The following is a 21151-nucleotide window of genomic DNA, read 5'->3' as shown; positions in this document are numbered from 1 at the left end:
CTTCCTCTTTTCACCCACTTTCTTCATGTCCCCACATTTTGTAATGTCGTGCTCTCACTCCCTCTGTTGCTGTCCCACAGCTAGTTGCACATTAATGCAGAACTGTATTTCTGTGAGGACATTATAATTAATCATCTATCTGTGTTGGTGCATGGGCATGTAGGTGTGAGGGTGACCATGTGTGTGTTTTATCTGTGCGCTCACCCAAGTTTAATTACAACTCATTATATTATTCTCCAGGGTTTTATCATTATTCTGTTACACTACTGAAATATTTATGTGGTCTGTGATATAGTTTGTTTTTCTATTCTGAGCAGCCCTTACTGATTTACTCCACTTCTTTCATCCTCCTCTCTCATATTTCTATTATGGGCGTAGTGTACATTATCTCACTTCCCCCTTGTGTTGCCTGGTGGTGCTGTATTACTGCACAGGGGTATTTATGATGCACTGTAGGGCTTTTTTTTTTCGTAAATCATGAAGCGAGGCAGGATGGCAGTCAAGTGTACTCTGTCCAGTGAGTCGGGGGACATGCCAACACACTTTTAGTAAATATACAGCCAGGCTTGCCCTGTGGCACACTTGGACACTGAATATGTTTAGAAAGGGTATCTTACCATGCATTATAGATGTTACTGTTAGAGGCTGTAACAATAATGATCAATCACATCCCTTTACACACAAGGTTTTCCCCATCATTACACACTTGAGTTTCAATATGTAAGCAGCAGCTCAAATATGCTGCCCTGAGCAGATGATGGTCTCTTTTAAAGATGAATTCGCTTTCCTGAACATATTGAAGATCTGTGTGGAGTAGTGCACGATTTTACTAAGCATCACAATGATTTATACAATTGCCATTTGCACTTAAATACCATCACAGTGCCTGAAATGCAATAAAAGCAGAATTTAAAATGTGGTCTGGTGTACTTTAGTTAGATTCTCCTTTTTATATGCAACACTGATTGCAGTAGAAGTAGAAGATATATGATGCCAGACTTGTTAAAAAGATTACATGTTATCCAGTGCTTTTTCATGGAAACACAGGCTGTAGAGGATTGGTGGGAAGGGATGGCCCTGAGAGAGTTATTAGTGGAGAAAGAGGTTTCTAGTGACCTTTTGATTTTTCAACTGTGTAAATTGTTTTTAATGCATTAATCTCTAACACGCCTGTTGATTAACTGTAGAAACTGTGTGGAATAATAAATTATAACTAACAGGTGTTCACATAATCACAGAGGTTTCTGGGGTTATTTCTGCAGCTGTCTGGTGCTGGTTTTACAAAACTTGGCCAGCAGATCTAATTGTGCCTTGACAAAGCAGAACATCACTTTAATTAGAGAGGGTAGATGGAACAGATACAATCCGTCTTCAGATGGCTGTAAAGAGAATCACTAGGGTAAAGGCCGTCGGAATAGACTACTAACTGTTCTGGACCATAAGCATCTCTCATTAATTTTCATTCCCTCTCTTGGAATAAAACTGTTTTTTTTTTTCTCTCTGTGATCACATGTCAGCTGGTTGAAGGATATAGAAGGAACTTCACTAAATTAAGTGAGCAAAGTATTGTGTTGCTCCAAGCAGGTCGACGCACAAGTATAGAGACACAATTACATTACTGTATATCCCTTCAATTTATCCCTTTCTACTAGGGGTGTCACGATTCTCCAAATCGTCCATCGATTTTAAGGTCACGATTTGATTTGATTCGATTCTCAATCTTTTTTTGGGGCTCCTTTTAGCACAGATGCCATTTTTAGACTAATCATTAGTGATATAATCTCCATCAGTTGTTTGCAATGTACTGGCTCTACTGTCAAAATTAAAATAATTTATTAGCAATGTAACAATAACTTGTTTTAGTAGTCAATTGGAAACTAACTAGAATCATCTAGTTACCCTTTTGTAACTGCAGTGTGCACTCTTCATATTAGATGATATTCAAGTTCACAATAAAACAAAAACTAAATTAAAACAGCCTAATGTCCATAGCCATCCATGAACAATTAAGTGTGTTAACTGTCCTAACAGTGTTCCTAACTGTATCCTAACAGTAGCATTTCTGGTGCTACGAACTCTCCCGGAAGTTTCGGGAGTCTCTCGCTTGTTATCATAGCGGCTCCCTGATGCCCGCAAGTTATATATACAGTCTCCTGGAATCTGCAGCGAGCGAGCAAGAGCGCGCTAGAAAGTGTCTGCGTGTGTGTTTGTTTGACTATCAATGCAGCACGTGTGAGAGCAAAGCGTCCTGATAGCTCTGTGTTGCTACTTATCAGCCACTGATTTCAGCTGATTTCAAGCTGAAACTGTGAACAGAATTTGGTCCAGACGTAGGCTATTGCAGGTTCTAGAGAAGGTGTGCTCGATTTGCTTACCCAGCTGTCCAGGAATTATATTAATATTACTAATATTAATATTAATATTAGTATTTCTTGCACGTTATACCTATTTCGTGGCCACAAATTAGTATTTTGCGCGCATGTTATACCTATTTCGTGTCCATGAATTAGTATTTCATGCGGAAGTTATAGCTATATTGTGGCTACAATTAAATTTTTTGGGTTAGGGTTTGACCATGTCTCTGTATGATATACATATCTTTTATTTAGTTTTTATCATCTTTTATTTAAGTTTTGCCTTTAGTTCATTATAATTACTGCTTTAATCCTCTATATTCTATTACCTTCAGAGGTAATTTGAATTTGTGCTCTGCTGTCTGTGACGGCACTTAGTCCTGTAAATTAACTTTCTTTCTTCTTCATCTTCTTCTTCTTCTCTCTATGGGAAGATTACTCTATTCCACTGCAAAAAATGACATCATAGTAATCAAATAAAGGCCAGATCAGAAAAGGATTTGATGTGATTTGACTTGATCAGTACATTGATGGAGCAGTAGGAAGTGCCTCTCAGGATATGAGTTGGGACCCAAATTAAATGCAGATTATCAACAGGCTACGTCTCTACAGTAGCATGTTTTCTTGTAGTCCCAGGGGACAGCGGTAGCAGATATTTTGATTTCAGTATCACGATGGATAAGTTGACTGCAGTAATGCTATTTACAGAAAATCTTGTTACTGGGTTTCTGTGTTCACATTACTGTCATATCAGATTTTATCCAGTGCCCTTCTGGATCCACTTTTAGACTGTTTGTCCTACTAAGTGAATTAGTCCTCCATAATGTCCAGTGTGATGCTGTAGTGCAGTAATGGCTGCTTAGGAAATGATGAAAGAGGCCATGCATGTTGCATTCAATGACACTTATTAAAGGAGGAATCGCACGCTTCAACAGTGGCCTTTTAGTATCAGAAATAATCCTATGGAAAACTGCGCGGTATATTTTTGAAAGGGCTGACTTCAAATATAAGCTTACCTTAAGTTTTGTTTCATTCCTGCAGCTCAGTACTGGGAAGCCAAAGATGAGTACCTTTAAACACATCACTAATGGCTTTACAGTACTACATGTCAGGAAAGCCATTTTGGAAATAGCCCATTTCCATGGTCTGATGTGTGCTCTTTCTACAAAACAGGTCTTTATATTAGACTCCCTTTAAAGAGTCACAGCTCTGCTGCCTCGACCGCCACCCAATTTGTTTGGAATAAATGTAAGACCTTGAGCCAGAAATTGAACCTGCCATCCATGAGTAAACTCCACTAGCTGTGGGCTTCTATTAGACTTACTGAAGACATCTTCAAATGTAAATAAAAAGCTATGTGATCATGATGAGCAGTATGTATTTACAGTGACATAGGAATGAAAAATCACTTGAATAAGGCCCATTTGTATAATCTATTTTAAAGTCACCTCAGCAGCTCAATCTGTCATGGTCTTGGTTTTGGAGAATCTCTTTATAAGATAATTTGAGTTCATTTCATCTGCTTTTCACAACAACCCCCCACCCCTCCCCCAAAACAACAACTTTTACTCCTAAGTAAAACAGAAGAGAAAATCTTATCTAAGCCTTAGAAGTAAAAGATGGTAGCGGTGCCTACAATACACCAATAAAGTGTGTATGCTAGTGTGCTTTAATATACCGTTTGCCAACCATTACATGTAAAATATTTCAGGTGTTAATATATCTAATCGCCACTTTAATGTAGACCTCCACTCCCCTCTCCACTTTCCAGCAGAGCAGAGTCCTGCTGTGTGCTGCAGTGCTTTCAGTCTCCTGCATGAGCATGAGATGAGACTCCTAGTATGAATAATGTCTTCCCTTGTGGTTCCCTTTTGCTCCCTATAATCCACTCTCTACTCTCACAGCAGGGCGAGAGTCTCATCCAAAATGATCAGTAGGTTTTTTTCATAGAATTGAAGGAGTAGAAGGCAAATATTCATGAGAATGAATACACCAGTGACATTATCTCCTTTTAGTTTAATCTTATCTGTAAGGTGTGGTTTACATCATTATAAACAATAATAAACCACAGATAAAGCATTTTCAGTTATTACGTGTCTAAGCCTAACAACTAGTTTTTCCCAGTTGCTCAAGTTTACAAGTTTTTACATTTGGTTCTCACTTTACATTGCTTATTTAAATTCCTGTTTCCTGTTTTTCTTTGACCCTGTTCCATACACACAGTATAGTGACGAGCAGGGGAGTTAAATGGAATAGTAGCACAAAACTGGTGAAATTTGTCCAAACAGATAAAACACTGTGAGAAGGTTTTATGAAATCACTGCCAGCTGGACATGTCATCTGCTCATTGGCATGAGACAAAGCTTTCCTCTTCAGTGGATTGAAAGGTCAAGTTGACATCGCAGCTCCCAGCAGAGAGTGACACTTGTACACCAGAGATGTTTGTGTACAGTATATGTGTGTTTGTGTGCCTGTAGACAAAAGTACACATGGACATATGGTTGTTCTTGCGGCTTGTGCATCAGTCTCTATCTACTTGTGAAGCCCTGCTGCGATGAAGTGGGAGGAAGTTTAATTTACACCGGAAGTAATTATGTGTGATGGCGATCTTTGTTAATCTCTAGCTCATCTTCTCAACTGTTCAATCACATTTGTGGCGAGTAGAAAAAAGAAACGACGAGAAAGCACTAGAGAGGAGGAGGATGATGGTGCTGGAGGAAGGGCGGAGATGTAGAGGTCAAAACACAGCTTAACACAGAGTCGGGTATAGATTCTGCAGATCACTGTGGCAGTATGTCTGGGTTAAGATTACTGTTTACAACTGTGTCACTAAAAATAATGGGCTGATGGATAAAACAAAGTGAGACTACTATTGTTTCCCCAACTAAGTCAGAAGTGTATAGCTTTGCTGATGCCATCAAGTGCAAATGGCTAGGCACCTGGTGAGGAGACACATGACTGTCTACAACCTCCTCAGGCCAACAGAGAGAGTTATAGTGACAGGAAGAGGCTTGTCATTTCTGAACTTAGTTGAGTATTCACTAAGACTACAACTGTTAATAAGCCCAGCGACAGTTCATCTGATTTGCATAAAGTACAGCTAAACCAGATCTGATGGCAGGCTGTTGTGACATGTGTTGCACCTGTCTGGAAACTAATAGAGCGTGTGTGTAGAATAGAGTGGTTTGCTGTTGCTGAACTTGAGATATCGGTTGAAGGGGGATACACTTCTGCAACTGCAAATGTGCTCTCCTTCCTGCCTGAGGAAGTGCAGGCCATTAAAAGTCAGGAAAAATAGGCAAGATGGACCCGCGGGAAATGGAAAGGTAAAGTCCTGTGAAAAAAAAACAGACTATTGCATCAGTGCACTTTTGTCTTTTGATGTGCTGCTGAACTGAGAGCTCTGCTAATGGAACTTTGTAATACCTCTTGTAAATTGTGTTTCTCTCTCTCTTTCTTTTCTCTTTCCCTCTTTAACTGCTCTGGCCTGGCTATAGTCTCTCATCCTCTGTATATGTATGGAGACTTTACACCTCTGCTGTAGATGTTAGTCTGTGGTGATAAATCGGGTGCAGCGGATATTTCAATAAATTTCCATTCCCTCCTGCCATATTTTGTAAAATATGAAAGGGGTATCCTCTAGACTTAAAATATACCACATGGGACCATACGTGGTGCCGCTTTTCTTCCATTTCACCTTGCTTTAGTAAGTATGGAGAACAACAGTTTGACTCTGCATAATAAAGGACAACACTGTGAGTAAAAAAAAAGAAAGAAAAGTAAAACGGGGATTTTGTTATTTGCAAACCTTGTGTACACGGAACCATTTTTTCTTTAAAAGAAAAAAATGCCCCCCCCCCCAATGCTCACCATCTTAATTACATTAGTCCATCTGTCATCTGTAAAAACTCCTACTACTATTTCTCCTACTCTGTCCTTATGGAGTGACTTGACCCATTTGGATACAGTGTTGACATGAGGGTAAAAATGTAATGGTGTTATAATAACATCTGTTAGAAAACTGCTATCAACTGAAATGTGCATCCATCCTTTTTTTGTCTTCTTCCTTCTCTTCCACAGTCAACAAGCACAAGCCGTGGATAGAGACATCTTACCATGGTGTGATCACAGAGAACATGGACACGGTGTTGCTGGACCCTCCACTTGTAGCTTTGGACAAGGATGCCCCGGTCCCCTTTGCTGGTAGGACACACAAATGCACACACACACACACACACACACACACACACACACACACACACACACAACAACACAGTGCTCACTTAGAAACATCTGCTGTTTTTTGAACACTTTGGTGCACACGGATTTTTGGAAAGTTCACAGTAACACACATGCAGTGTACACATCCTCCCACACACACATTAGACAAGCATGCCTCAGTACTCTGTGCAGGCAACTGTGGCAACTTCACACCGCAGGACAAAACTGATGATCCAACAGTTCTCTGTACTCACTGTTTGTCATGGAGACTGAATTCCATTTATCACCCTTAGCAAAGCAAAACAAGTGATTTTCTTTTTGTTTTTATAAAGAGCACTGTTGTCTTATCACTGCTTACATTAGGCTCCACCAGTATATGATTAAATATAAACATTCATAAAACTTCCAAAAAAAAAAAATGTACTTGAAACTTTCCTGACTTCAGTGTTGCTATTTTATACACTCATCTGCCACTTCATGAGGAACACCTGTGCAATATAATGCAATCCATTACAACAGCTCTGCCATAAATTCTACATTTAAGAAGCTTACACTTTTTCAGTTTGAGGCTGTAGTGGATGGTGGTGGTGTTGGGGTGTATTATATTGAATGGTGTTCCTAATATTTTAAGTGAGTTTATAAAACTTGTGGCCAGGGGTTGAGCTGTTTTAAGAAGATGGAGGCAGATGGAGGAAAGACAGCTGAGGTTTATGAGAATGCATTTATTTTCATAATCTTGTCTGGTTTTGAGGTATAATACATATTCTTCATTCCCCTCACAAGGATCTATTTAAGGCTGACTCTAATTGAGGTCTGTGTGTCATCCTTATTCTTGCTGCTAAATTGGCCTAGCTTAACTGTCCAAAAATTCTCAAAAGTGGAAAAATATGTTGTGTGCCATGTCAGCTTTGTTCATTTTTTAGCTTAAATCTTAATCACACAAAGTGGAACAGGCCTTTTTCTCATACATTAGTGTCTTCTTTGATTAGGGTTTAGATTAAATGAGTAGCCTAAATTCTGGATTAGTGCTGCAACTAAATCTTATTTTCATTATTGATCAATCTTCCAATTATTTTCTTGATTAATCAATTAATTAATTGTTGCCCAGAATAAGTGATAATTGACAGTGGATGACATTCTTAAATGCCTTGTTTTGTCTGATGAGTCCAAAACCCAAATGCATGACAAAAAAAGCATCAAAACCTCACATTTGAGAAGCTGAAAACTGATTTGGTATTTTTGCAAATGACTAAAATGATTATTCAATTTTCAAAATGAACTAAACTATCCCTATTGCAGATTTTTTAACAAATTGTTTTTTTTATTCTACCATGTATACATTCATCTTTTGACTTGAGTAAATTAATGTCTAGTCAAAATTCTACTAAAAACACAATCAGTAAGCCTGAACTGAAAGTTTTATAGCCAATATTTAGTGGCAGTATCAGATTTATAGATGGTCTGCATTCATTGAAAGTTATTCAAGCATGCAAGTATTCAGTACAGCTTTAAGAAAAAAAGGTTTCCACAGTCTAATGGTAGCAGTAAAATTTCCCTGAGTAGTCTGGTTGAGTCACAGAAGAGGTACCCAGGTTTTAATGACATCATTATATCATTATAATTCTCATCTCCAGGTGATTGTTTCAGATGTTGATTGTGTTGTCAACAAGACCTGAAATCAGACACCCGTCATACAGGTACAGCGGTGCTGACAGTGACAGGAAGGAGAGAGCTGTTATAATTAGACAAAGTATTCTGAGACTCAAAGGCAAACAAAGAGTCTTTTTGGCAGCTAACACTTAACAGCTCATTACTGTGAAATGACTCCTATTAATCCCAACACTGTCAACCATGGAAAAACTGATACTCAGCTATTTTTGGCTGGACCAAAACAGTAGGGCCAGCTCTACACATGAGGCTGTCCGTGAATGACTGAGTAGCTGAGTGATGAAGTTACACCATTGTTTGGCTGGCAGAGTGTTGGACTTTCTCCGTTGGCCGTTGCACTTTCAAAATGAATCAGCGTGAAAAGTTTTCTATTACATGCTCAGGGGGCATTTACTATATATATTACTCAGTTTTTAAGAGGTTCACAATTTATAAAACAAAAACACAACAACAAATCACAACTACATTGAGTAGATATTACCTGGTGACCTGATGCAATTTGGAAAACAGCAGCACAATCACACAGACAACCGAATTCTGTATTTTACTCAAATTTATTGAGATTATTCCCTTAGATATGCATGGCAACATGACAGGCTGCACATTTTTACAGTCTTGTCTCTAACTGACCTAAATACATAACTGTGAATGAAACAGAAGACAACATAATGCAGAGCAACTATATGCTCCAAGCTCTCAGCCCTGCTGTTAAATGTAAAGTAGTCAATTAAACTCCTCTTTAGATATACACATACCAGCATCTCTGCATCTCTTCCTCTGCTGTCCAGTGTGAGCAACTCTTTGGCTGATTGTGTTGTCGCTTGTGGTGTGTTATTTCTCTCACGTTTTCATATCACAAAGGACAGATAATAGTATTACAACATGAGTCTTGCAGGTAAAACAAGAGGCTTACTGTGTGTAGGGTATTGAGGAATTCTTCACTTTACAAATCATGAACACAGTGGATTCATAATATAGACACCACCACTAACTGTCCCTGTAACAAATTGGCCACAGATTAGCTCACCCAAACATGATCCAGAAGTAGACAAGGTTTTGACCTAGTCTTGTTCTCCCCGTCTTCTTTTTTTTTTGTGTTCTAATGCCACAGTCATTGCTTTGTTTTTTTCAATGTTATGTGTGAGCTGTTTAGCTTCAGCTGACCTTGAAGAGCTGGAATTCATTTTAAAGCCCCCCCCCCCTCCTCACAGGTCCTTGTAGTTTACATATACAATAACCCAAATAATGTGGTATATGTACTGTTTATGAAAATTTAATGATCCTTTGGAGGAAAAAACAGAATATATCATGTAAAAAACTTAATTAATCTTTTATTCATATCACAAATGTGGATGCCGACTATTATCCTTATAATATATAACAAAATAACCTAATCCTTACTCAGAAGCAGTGAAGTTGTAATGGCAAAACAACAAGCAGGTGGACAAAAGAGGAAATAAAATGTTCTTGTTTTTCTCAATGATTAACATTTGGTTTGTTGACTTGACAAGGTCATGCCTGGTTAAATATCACCTGAGAGATCCAGCAGAGCTTTGCTTTGGCTGCTGACTGGTGATTCTTCTCTCCTTAAATGTTTTTCATTGTATGCAGTCTAATGAATGAAACCCTTATAATAGCTACCAAGGAGACTTAGAAAAAATGGCCATCAAAGGAGCAGCTCTGTCCCCATTTATCTCGCTTTACGATTGTCTCTGGCTACAGTCCTCCCTGTGTTTTGCACAAACTCACACATACGACCCTCCCCTTCTCGGATTCTCTGTCTAGCCATTCTTTTAAATCTTTATCTCAATGCATTCTTTTGCCTATGTCTTTCTCTTCACATAGTGCCACATTTCTTCTTTCGCAATCCTTTCTCCTCTTCTCCATCTTGCTTCTAGCAAGTCTACAGTGTGTACAGGCAGTCGCTTATGCATTATAGACACACTCATCAATCCTGTTTTTTCTTTTAGTGCAGAAAGGAGTAGGCTGTCCTTCTGGCTTCCCATTAATTGTAGTGTGAGAACACAGACCAGGATTGTTAAGTACTTGCCTATTTTCTCCTTTCCCCCCATCCTTTATTTAACCTCCAATTGTTTGGCCTTCCATCAGCTGTGACTCCCATATCATCTCATCCGCTCATTTCACCTCCCTTCACCTTTTTTTATCTAAATCTTTTTTCTCCTTTCCTTCCTGTCTCTCTTTCTGTCCTGCCCTCTCCTGCAGCACCACATTTCACTTTGATGTAAACTACCCACAGCGGGCCTAACTTCAACATTATACGCTGAAACAGGCATCCTGGAGATAAATTATTATTACTGCATGCCATGATGGCATCCTCTATCCTCTGCCCCCCAACACCTCCCTTGGAGCAAAGGTGTGTGGGTAGAGGAGTATGTGCTGATCGAGCGTTCTCAATCAAATTAGCATGAGGTATGGTGGCAGTGGACTCGGGGGTGCTGCGAGGCAAGCAGGCAGTTTCATTTGCTTATTCTTTATCTCAAGGCCACAGTCAACAGACACAGATTCCTCCCATTCATCACGCTACCAGAATAATGTGCTGTGGTACATTGTTTCCTCTGCAGAACACACATGGGGTAAAGGAACAAAAGTAGTTGGAAAATTGTGAAGAAAGGGAGAATGGATAGCTGAGAGACAAAATAGAAGCAACTTATTGACAATGAAAATGAGAGAGGGTTATCACAAGCGGCTGTCACGAAGAAAGAGCGATTAGTCCCATTGGTTGAAATTATATTTGTGCGCCTGCGGGTTTGCATGTGAATGTTTTGTTATTTTCATTCTCAGCATTGTCTGTAATATTGTTGAATTGAATGTGTTTTAAGAGTTAAGATGTTTTGTTGATACTTGATTATTATCATTCATTTTCATCCCTAATATTGAATGCATCCTTTATCCATATTAACTGAATTGCGAACCTTCACTCCTTTCTCTATACCTGCTATGTGGCTAAAGCAGCATGTCAGCAATGCAGCAGCTTCAGTCCTCTGTTAGCCTCTCTGCTGGTTGCTTACAGCTGCACTGCTGTAATCAGAGACCTGTTTTGACATACTCACAGACCGATACATAATCACTGCAAGCCACTTGATGCAAATTGGTGATTGTGATATCAAGCATTACAAATAATACAAATACAATTGACTTTGAGACTGACAAAGCTAGTCACACTGGGGGAGGTGGTTGAAGACACAATGCTGGCAAAACTGCTGACAATGCACCTTCAGCAACTGACTCATTTTGCCCCGCTGTTTTAAAGTCTGTGTAAAGTAAGAATAAATATGTGTTCTCAGTTTGACATACCACAGAAAAGTGTGTTGTTAACCACCCTGCCAAATTTGAATGATTAAAAAAAAAAATGAAATTAGGCTTCAAAGTTGTGTAAAACTCAGCCTTTTTCTCTGCTACCAAATGCTGTGGGGAGTGCCCGCCGAGTTCACGAAAGCATGTTTCTAATGTTTTTATTATGACTTGTCATGCATCCGTGGGACATACAGTAGGGTCCAAAAATCTGAGATCACTTACAAACGATAACATCTGCTTAACAATTTTAATAAAAAGTTCAATCTTTTCAAATGTACATGAATTTCAGACTATCATCATAGTATTTGGTTTATACTCCTTTTGCTTTAATGACAGCATGCACTGGAGTTGGCATGGATTCCACAAGTTTGTGCAAAACCTGATGACCCATGTTATCTCAGCAGGATTTGACAGTGTTCCAGAGCTTTTTGTGATGCCACAGCATGCTTGGCTTTCTCAGTCTTCAAGTGCCCCCATAAATGTTCAATGAGTTTAAGGTCAGATGATTGTGGAGGAAAGTCCATGACAGTCAGGACTTCTTGGTCTTCTTTGGGCTTCAAGTAGTTCTTGCAAAGCTTTGAGGTTTATTTCAGGGTTATTAACCTGCTGCAGTATGACATTTTCTTAACAAATATGCAAACCAGACTGTAGCATGTGATACTTCTTGGTCAAAATGTAGTAAATTTGGTGCAGGTTTTCAACTCCAAAATACACAAAGCCCCCCTACGCCACCACTTGAATATTCCCACCACCATGTTTCACTGTGGGTTTGATACACTGCAGTATCATTCTCTCTCCTGTTAATCTCCTTACACACACCCTCCTGTTACTGCCATAAATCTCAAACTTGAATTCATCAGTAAATCAGTAAAGACTTTTTACAGTCATTCACTGTGAAATTGTGGTATTTCTTAGCCCACCCCAAGTGTTTGGCCTGGTTTCCCCTCCTGAGAAATGGTTTAAATTGCTGCTCTTCCTTTGAGACCACTACTTTTGACAGTACTTTTGCTGGAGTCTTACAATCTTTATTTAGCAAATTCTGTATCTGTTATGACATTGCTTTTCTATCTGTCAGGGAAACAAGCTTGATAGATTGATCTTCTTATGGAGTGGTCACTTTTGGTCTGCCTGATTGTGGTTTGGACACAACCGATCCACTTTCTGCAGCAGAATCTTAAATATTTCTTCTTGTTTTATATGTCTTAACTTCTTGTGTTTTTAAATATTTCTGATCCTGAATCCCAAATTTGCATGATTGTGATATGATTATCATTGTGGTAAAGCCTGGCTCAGGTTAAATCCTTTGTAAAACATGAATGAACACAGCAAATGGAAGCCATTTATTTTTTAAATAGAACAGTATATAACAGCAGTACAACAGCAACTTAACTAAATAAATGCAGTTTGTCCTTCTTTTTCCCCTTAGCTTTGGGGCCACCCTTCGATATTGTTTCTTTGCATATGTTGCATGTTGCCATCTTACTGGTGGGGACATCCACTGTGAAGTACTGCCAAACCGCCAACATGATGCTCTAACGTTAGCTCCTTGTTACAGGTGTCAGGTGATCAATTCTTCTTCGCCCCTCTAAAACAGTAGCTGCCGATGGCAGCATAGCACAACTGTTTTAAGAGCAGCGAAGAAGAAGTGTGTCAGAGCTAACGGAGCTAACCAGTAAATAGAATCCTATTTCTAATAAATGACGTGGTATCAGATCGGTGCCTGGACTCCAGTACTCTCCGATACTGATGCCAGCATTTTTGGCAGTATCGGAGGCATTTCCGATACTGGTATCGGAATCGGAACAACTCTAGTCTTCAGTAGACACATTAAGTAATTCCCCATGATACTTGTGTGGCAGTCCATCTATTGCCAGAATCAGGTTAAAGTTGAGGTCATGTTTCGATATAAATACTTTCACCAATGAAATCAACCACCATTTTAAAATGGCCAAAAACATTATTTTCCCATGAAAGTTGATCAAGTCTTTACTTTCACTGCTACTATGTGAAACTGCTACTAAACCTCTTGATCATGACTGGATCACTTACTTCTATTAGAAAATAGATATTATATTAATTTGATATTATATATTTTTGCATTGGTTACACTTTTGCAGCTGGTCTAGAAATGCATATATATATTCCATTGCTGAAAGCCATTTCCATTTTTACCTTAAGAAAAACATTTTTTATAACCATTCATCATCTTTTTTTCTCTACCATTTCTTTCTTTCGGGGAGCTACGTATGACATGCAGTAAATTTCGTCCAGGGACACTGCAGTTATGTGGCATGTGGAGTAAGCATTCAGCTACTGGGCCCTCTGAGCAGGAGTTTTCTAATAAAAAGCAAATACTTTAAATTGAATGAGCGTGCATTATGTTCAATACCTTACTTGTAAATGAGTCACCATGAAATACAGCTGAATAGGGTTGCTGAGTTCATTTATTGTGAGTGAAGAGTTTTCATATTCCTGAAGTCCTGTCAGGAACAAGCACATCATGTATTACCGGCAATGAGGGCACAGAGAAATTGGTCTGTACTGAAGTGCTCCAGTGACTTCTCCAGTCATAATTCAAATTATTAGGTGGAAAGATAAGTTCTCATTGCTGCATAACGCTATTTTACTTGTACTGCCTGAATTGCTGCTTGAACTGCATTAGTTTTTTTTCTCTTAGCACATAAACGACAGTGTCTGATATACTGTACATGTGTATAAACCACAATATTTTCCATCTGCTCAAAACAGCATGATGGCATAAAAAGAGAAACCGAACAGTATGAGAAAAATGAAAATTTGAATAAACTAATACTCATGTTTGAATTAAAGTACAATATTACTGATAACAGCAATAGTTTTGGCTGTGTTGCTGTAAGGCATTTCCACACAATAATAATCCCTCCCTCTGCCAAATCCCAGTCTACCTGCAGTGAATACCTGAGAGTGAAACCTACACCAAAGTGTCAAAACCAGAGGTGCTAATTAAACTGTAGGACCCAACAAAGCAGAAGCTATGACACACTTCAAAGGTGGTGAGGCAAAGAAGGAAGCAAGGCACAGAGGGGGAAGGACAAAAAGAATGTTAGAAAAAAGGAGGTGGGGGGAGAAGAGATGAAAGAGAAACAAAGGTAGACCCAGGAAACTGGGATGTGTAGTGTGTGTGTGTGTGTGTGTGTGTGTGTGTGTGTGTGTGTGTGTGTGTAGAAGAGCGAGTGAGAAGGGGAACAGACAGATGATGTGATGGATCATCAAAGGTTAAGCAAGAGTGTTGAAGGGACAGTCTCATCAAACCACGCAGATGTCTGTCTGTCTAGGTCTAGGAGAAGAGGAACAGATCACTTAGCCTGCCTCTTTCTTTCTCTCTCCTCTCTCTTCTCATTGCCTCTATGTAGCTGTTAAATTTCTGCAGTAAGTGCTTAGTCATGAGGTAATGGCAAGACAGGTGTGCAACATGAAACAAATGCTGAACATCAAAGATTCTGTATGTTCTTTTGACAGCTGACACCTGTCCACAAACCAGATCTGTCTACAGTAGACCTGCTTGCAGTATGTCTGTTTATACTGAACCCTAAATACTAGGTGCGGGAATCTCTTGGCACCTCACAATTCGATTAAATTCCGATTCAGAGGGCTGTGATTTGATTCTAAAGTGATACATCTTGATGCATCTCAACGTATCACATCCTCGTATTTTTTTCTTACTGCAGCTAATTTCTCATCAATTGAAGTCAGAAAAATATCCATTTTTATTTAGAAGGTAATTTAAAAATCTGGATGTCAACATTCAACATATACATGTAAAACATAAATGTCTTCATATTAAAATAAGTAGACCAAAATAAAGTCAGTAGAATAGACCTAGGGGTGAAGCTCACCTGCCTGTATGAGAGTAACAAACTGAGGGCGGAGTGCAGCGCTGTGTTTGTTATCATGTCTCCAGCAGTGGAGAGCAGCCTCTCAGCTGTACTGTTAGCTCTGGGACAGACATCACTGTCCAAATTGCTGAGCAGCTGCAGGGTTGTTGAGGTGAGACAGACTGAGCACCAAGTTATTTTCTTCACCTCAAAGTTTACGTTGTTACATGCTGCAGTCTTTGTTGGTCAGCTGCTCTCGTTAGCTGCGCTGCAGTGTTGAACAGTGTTGAACGTTCCTAGTAAACTTCACGATCGTCTCACAAAGGTAATTATTTAGTTATTCGATCAAAAAATGCTGTAGTCGCTTCTTTTTTAAGATGAACTACAGATGAACTCTCACGTGTGTACTGCCCTCACAGTTTGGTTCCGCTTTTGTCAACATCAAGTTATTAACTAACGTTTAAATAATCAAATCTTGACTTTTGTGAATCGATGCAAAATTGCCCACAATCGCACTGCGATGCATTGTATAATTGAGAAATTTCCCCACCCCTACTAAATACAGTAATAACATGACATTATTATGTCCAGCACCAAATAGGAGACAACATTTAGAAACTAGCTGGTGAATGTAGCTAAGCACTTAGTAGGGTTGGGTTGCTGGAAACCAAAAGGAGAGACAAGGAGAGCAAATATGAAAGATAATGTTGTTCTGCATCTCCTGGAGGTCTAAATAGACAATTATGTTTGTTGCACATTGGAACAACATTAAGGTGATTATATGTTATAATACTTTTTACACAGCTTATTATCAGCTGATATTTACTTAAAAATGTAATATCAGAAAATATCGGTATCAGTTTTTATAACGCGCTTGATGACGTATAACAACAACAACAACACACGAGACTCATGGGTCGCTAACCATAGCTAACAAGCTTGCTTGCCCGGTGCATGATGTTATGTCTGTGGTTTGGAACTATTTCCAAGTGTGTCCTACAGATAGTAAATTTGCAATTTGCAATGACTGCAAAGCAGCATAATAAATATGGCAGTGCCATATTGGCACTTTTTTCCATAACTTAAGTTGAAATTGTTCTCTACAGTGTTTACATTTGGAAAGCCATGTTGCATTCATGTATACATCCAGTGGGGCATCACAATAAAATTAGGCATAATGTGTTAATTCCACTATAGGAGAGGTTATGTTGTTACCTTACAGTTTTGTTGTAAAAAGCCTGCATATATCGGTAACATGTGATATCGGAATCGTAAATTAAGAGTTGGACAATATCGGAATATCGGCAGAAAAGCCAATATCGAGCATCCCTACTTATAACATGTAAGTTGGGTTATGACATGAATTTAGTTTTAGGCATCATCATTTATAAAATGGTGGCAATTAATAATTGGTATCATCAGCATTAGTAGTTCACAGTTTAAACAAATGGGAATAATATGTTGGTTGCTTTTGCATTGTTGAGCTGCGTGTGTCATACCTCCCACAAAGATATAGACAAAAAAATGGTAAAGTTCAGAAAAAGGGATACAACACTTTAAAAGACGTATGCCAACTCCAGACACAAGTCCCTTGAGGTTCTTGAGTTGTAGTAGTTTTATTTGTGCAAGCCTCTCTCCTTGTATTTTACTTGTACTGTATGTACTATATCTCCCTCCATTGCTTTCTGTTGAGGGCAGGAGACTGGCTGTCAGTGAACTGTTAGACTGCATGTATTGATATCTCCTCCTTGCCTTAGGGCATGAGGTTCAGTGCAGTGTTTCCACACCCATCTCATTGTGTTTTCTTGCAGCAGGACGGATGCATTTTCCCTTTTTTTCCTTTTATCTGTCCTCTCAAGCCCTTTTCAGATTTTCTCTTTCCCTCACTGTCTCTGTCCCTGAACCTGAATCGTCCTTTGAACAACTCCTCACCGCGTTCTGTGACATCCTCTTTATTACAAACCAGATATATATCATGTTTGTCACATGTGATTGATGTTGCTTTCCCTTGGCCTTGTATCTGATCTACTGTATTTACATGTTTGCCGTCTGGTTTGTAAGGTTGACATCAACAAAATTAGTCTGTTATAAGAAAGGAAGTAAATTGGACTGCAACGCAAAGATTAAGGATAATTTGTGATATTTTTGATAGTTAATCATGTAAATTGTACCAAAATTGGATCATATCACTAAAAAGATTAGAGTGTTAATGTTTACTAGAGACTGGTTACATCAATACATCATTAAAAACTCAATTCAGAGAAAGATGAAATAAATGTAAGGACACTTTGTATTAGTGATGAAGGCCATGTGATCTTATGTCCACAACATACCAACCACAGTGCAAGTTACAAGGCTAATTTAAACACAGACTGGAAGCATTTTGCCACTTTATGAAGACTATGAACATATCTACTCCTTTTTTCTTTTTAGTATAATACATACCACCCAACTAGGCCTGTGTGATATGACAAACATCTTTTGTTTCATATTTTGCACTTACATATCTTATATGTCTTCACAAAGCTTTTATTGCACTTACAGTAATGTAATTTCCAGTAATCTTCAGTTGTTGTAAACTCTCCAACTCTTCACTGATGTCTGTCTTTGCTGTTGCACACACAGGGGGCTCAGCCCTGCCTGTGCTGAGAAAGAAAAGAGGAGAGAAGAGAAGCAGCGAGGCGGCGACTATAAATGACAGCAAAACAGTAGAGACTGTCTTTATTTATGTTATTTACCAAATTTATGTGCACTCGTTTCACTACAGCTCCGTGTGAGAGTCTCTACTGCATTTTGCTGTAATTTATGGTCACGCTGCTGTCCTCTGCTCTCTATGGTTCATGGTGGGCGGAGCTGAGCCCTCTGTGTGTGTGCTGCACACACAGGAAAGACTGGACCAGCTACACTCATGTTACTTTAAGTGCAATAAAAACTGCCAGAGTAAAAAAAACAAGAAGAGTGATTTAATTAAATTGGCACAAAGGATGGCTGAAGGTTGAGTGGACTAACTAGTTAACGTAGTGTTATACATTTTATAAAACAATCCGTGATATGAAACCTGACCCATTTATATGATGGGAATCTCCATGCCTCTTCACTGTTGAGTCAAGCTAATTGGCTTCATATACGATGGTCGGAGTGATTACATGTCCAGTAATGCTGCACTGGAGCTCTGTCATCAATGCATTGTCAAGTCGCTCACAGCGTCAAACAACCTCTTAGCCTCTGATTGATTTTCCAGAGGACCCAGTCCCTTCCCTTATTACCCTATTACCCCCTTTTTCTATTCTGCACTGGCTCCGTCTCTCATTTCTTGACACCATGTAATGATTTTCAATTTCTTGATTGCTCTATCTCTTTTTTTGTGTGTTCTTTTGAATGAGTTTAGGCTGTGTGTGTGTGTATGTGTTCATATGTGTGCTTGTGTGTGTTCATTGGTTCCTGATGAATCTGCTGAAGAAGTTGTTTCATGTCAATGGTGCCAGTGTTTTTATAAGAAAGTATCATTTCATTCACAAACCTTTCCAGCTGACCCCTATACATCTTGTAATATAACAACAATAAACTGTATAAGAAATTAAATGTTGCATATATCACATCTGTTTGATAAACTTAAGTTGGAGCTAAAATATAGCAAAAATATGTATTTATAAAGTGTAAGAAATGTATCAAAGTGTTTGTCTGCTTCAACTAAGCCAAAAAACATTAGCATGCTTTGCTCACTATTTCACTGCTAATAGTATTAATGAAGAGGTCACAACTATTAATAGTTTAATCAATGAAATGTTAAAAATAGTGAAAAAATAGCACTCAGAATTAAATTTCTCAGAATACATGTGATGTCTTCAATTTCGTCAAACCGTTCAAAATCTTAAAATAATCAATTCACTGACATTTATGACAAGACAATAATCATATCATAATTTTGACACTACTTGTTTTTGTTTTCCTTGCCATCTGCAGAGGACAGGAGCCAGTAAGAACTTGTATACTGGCAATGTTTGTGTTATTGGTTGCGGGACACAGGCAGGAGGTAGAAGGTTGGGTGTTGGTGAGAAGTGCTGCTTCTCTTTTTCTAAATGATGGCGGAAAAGAGCCGCTCTTCAAGGATAGAGCGCTGACCCATGGTCCTAATGTGAGCTGAAATTACTTAATGAAATGTGCAGTGAATGGCAGCTGAAACTAATCCAGTAATTCTCTGTGTTCTCCGGCTCATGCTCTCTCTCTCTGACAGTGGTTTGACAGGGCTTCAGTAACCTGACAGGCCAATTAGACAGCAATTTGCATATCTTCTTTGCTCCATTTGCCTTGTTCATGTGAGCATAAAATAGGATAATCTGGCTTTTGAACCTGTGTATGACATCAGAGTCACTCAGACTAACTTTATTCTCTATCATCCATGACCCCTCCACCCACCCACCTCCACCCCATCTCTGTCATTTTAACCGACTTAGACCTCTGTTGTTCTATCACCTTCCCATTCCCATTTTCTTAGCCCCCACCCTTTTCATCCTTCTCTCCCTCTCATCCTTGTCAACTCCTAATTACAAAAAGTAAACAGGAGGACAGCACCACCTGGACAAAGTTAATTGGAGATATAGATAGTATTTTTTTCCCAATGACATATGTCCGTTGTAATATGGCAAGCTGGCATAAGTATATTCATATGCATATAAATACTGTTTATGGAAACTGAATGGATGGCTGTGATTCTAAAACTGCCAGTGCTTTATTACATTTCTCCCCCATAATATTGGTAAAAAAATAAGCACAGTGTTTTGTGAAATCATTTGTATCAGACAATAATTCAACAATTTGTAACAAACCAATATATGTAGTTGAACAATATGAGAAATACAATTATTTACTTTATTGTCCAGAATTAGATGAGAAATTCCATACCACTCATCTATGTTTGGTAAATTATAAGGCTGCAGGAAGCAAAGTTCAACCTGACGGAAACAACAACAGGGGAAAGCAGCAAGCCAGGCATGGTTATTAATTATTCATTTATAAAATCTACCTACTACTACCTAAAGCTCACTAATGTTATACTGTAACTTGGACTGGACAAAAACTTACTTGGAAAAATGAAACATTATGGTTTTAAGGGAGATTATGTGCCTGACTAATTTTTGACCACACACAGTAATCCCCTGAAGTCTCTGCTGGTCACCTGACAACATCACAATGATGACAAGACTTCAGGACATTTCCCAAAACTTCAAACTATTCCTTTAATTATACTGAGACCCCAACTGCTTGTGAAACTAAAACTATTCACTTAATAATAAATGTTGAGCACTCTGCGTATTTGATAGATTTTCTGGAGCTCGAAACTATTAGCCGACCTCCTTTATTAAAAAAATGGCCAATTATTCCCAACATTTCTTCTCTCTGTTAAGTGTATCTCAGCTAACCTGACACACCAGATGGTTTATTACACAGAACCATCTGAGAAGTTGTCCTTGGAAACTGGCATAAAAATACTTGGCAGATGATTGGATGAAACATCTGTCTATTACCGTCTCTCACTGTCTTACCTTGTAAGGCAGCTGGATTCACAAGATTGAGAAATGATGAGATCAAGCAAGAGTCTTCAATGTTGCTGATTGGTCTGAACTAGCAGTGGTTTGGACAAAAGCGTATAATTTAAGGCCTGACCAGATGGATTCTTGCATGATGTGGTCATCTTGTGAATCCAGTTGTCTCGCAAAGTAGCATTTCACCTAATTAACT

The 21151-nt window shown here is 38.7% G+C and overlaps 1 protein-coding gene across 1 annotated transcript in view; it reads left to right on the top strand.

Moving 5' to 3' along the window:
- Positions 1–21151, top strand: part of clstn2a (calsyntenin 2a) — a 143876-nt gene that overhangs the window by 63949 nt on the left and 58776 nt on the right. Inside the window, exon 2 of the mRNA XM_053329745.1 lies at positions 6435–6557. Coding sequence (XP_053185720.1) covers positions 6435–6557 — 123 coding nt within the window. The remainder of the gene's footprint in view (positions 1–6434; positions 6558–21151) is intronic.

This window comes from Scomber japonicus, chromosome 12, assembly GCF_027409825.1.
Source record: "Scomber japonicus isolate fScoJap1 chromosome 12, fScoJap1.pri, whole genome shotgun sequence".
In the NCBI taxonomy this organism is placed as follows: Eukaryota; Metazoa; Chordata; class Actinopteri; order Scombriformes; family Scombridae; genus Scomber; species Scomber japonicus.
This window is presented reverse-complemented; position numbering and strand designations above follow the sequence as displayed.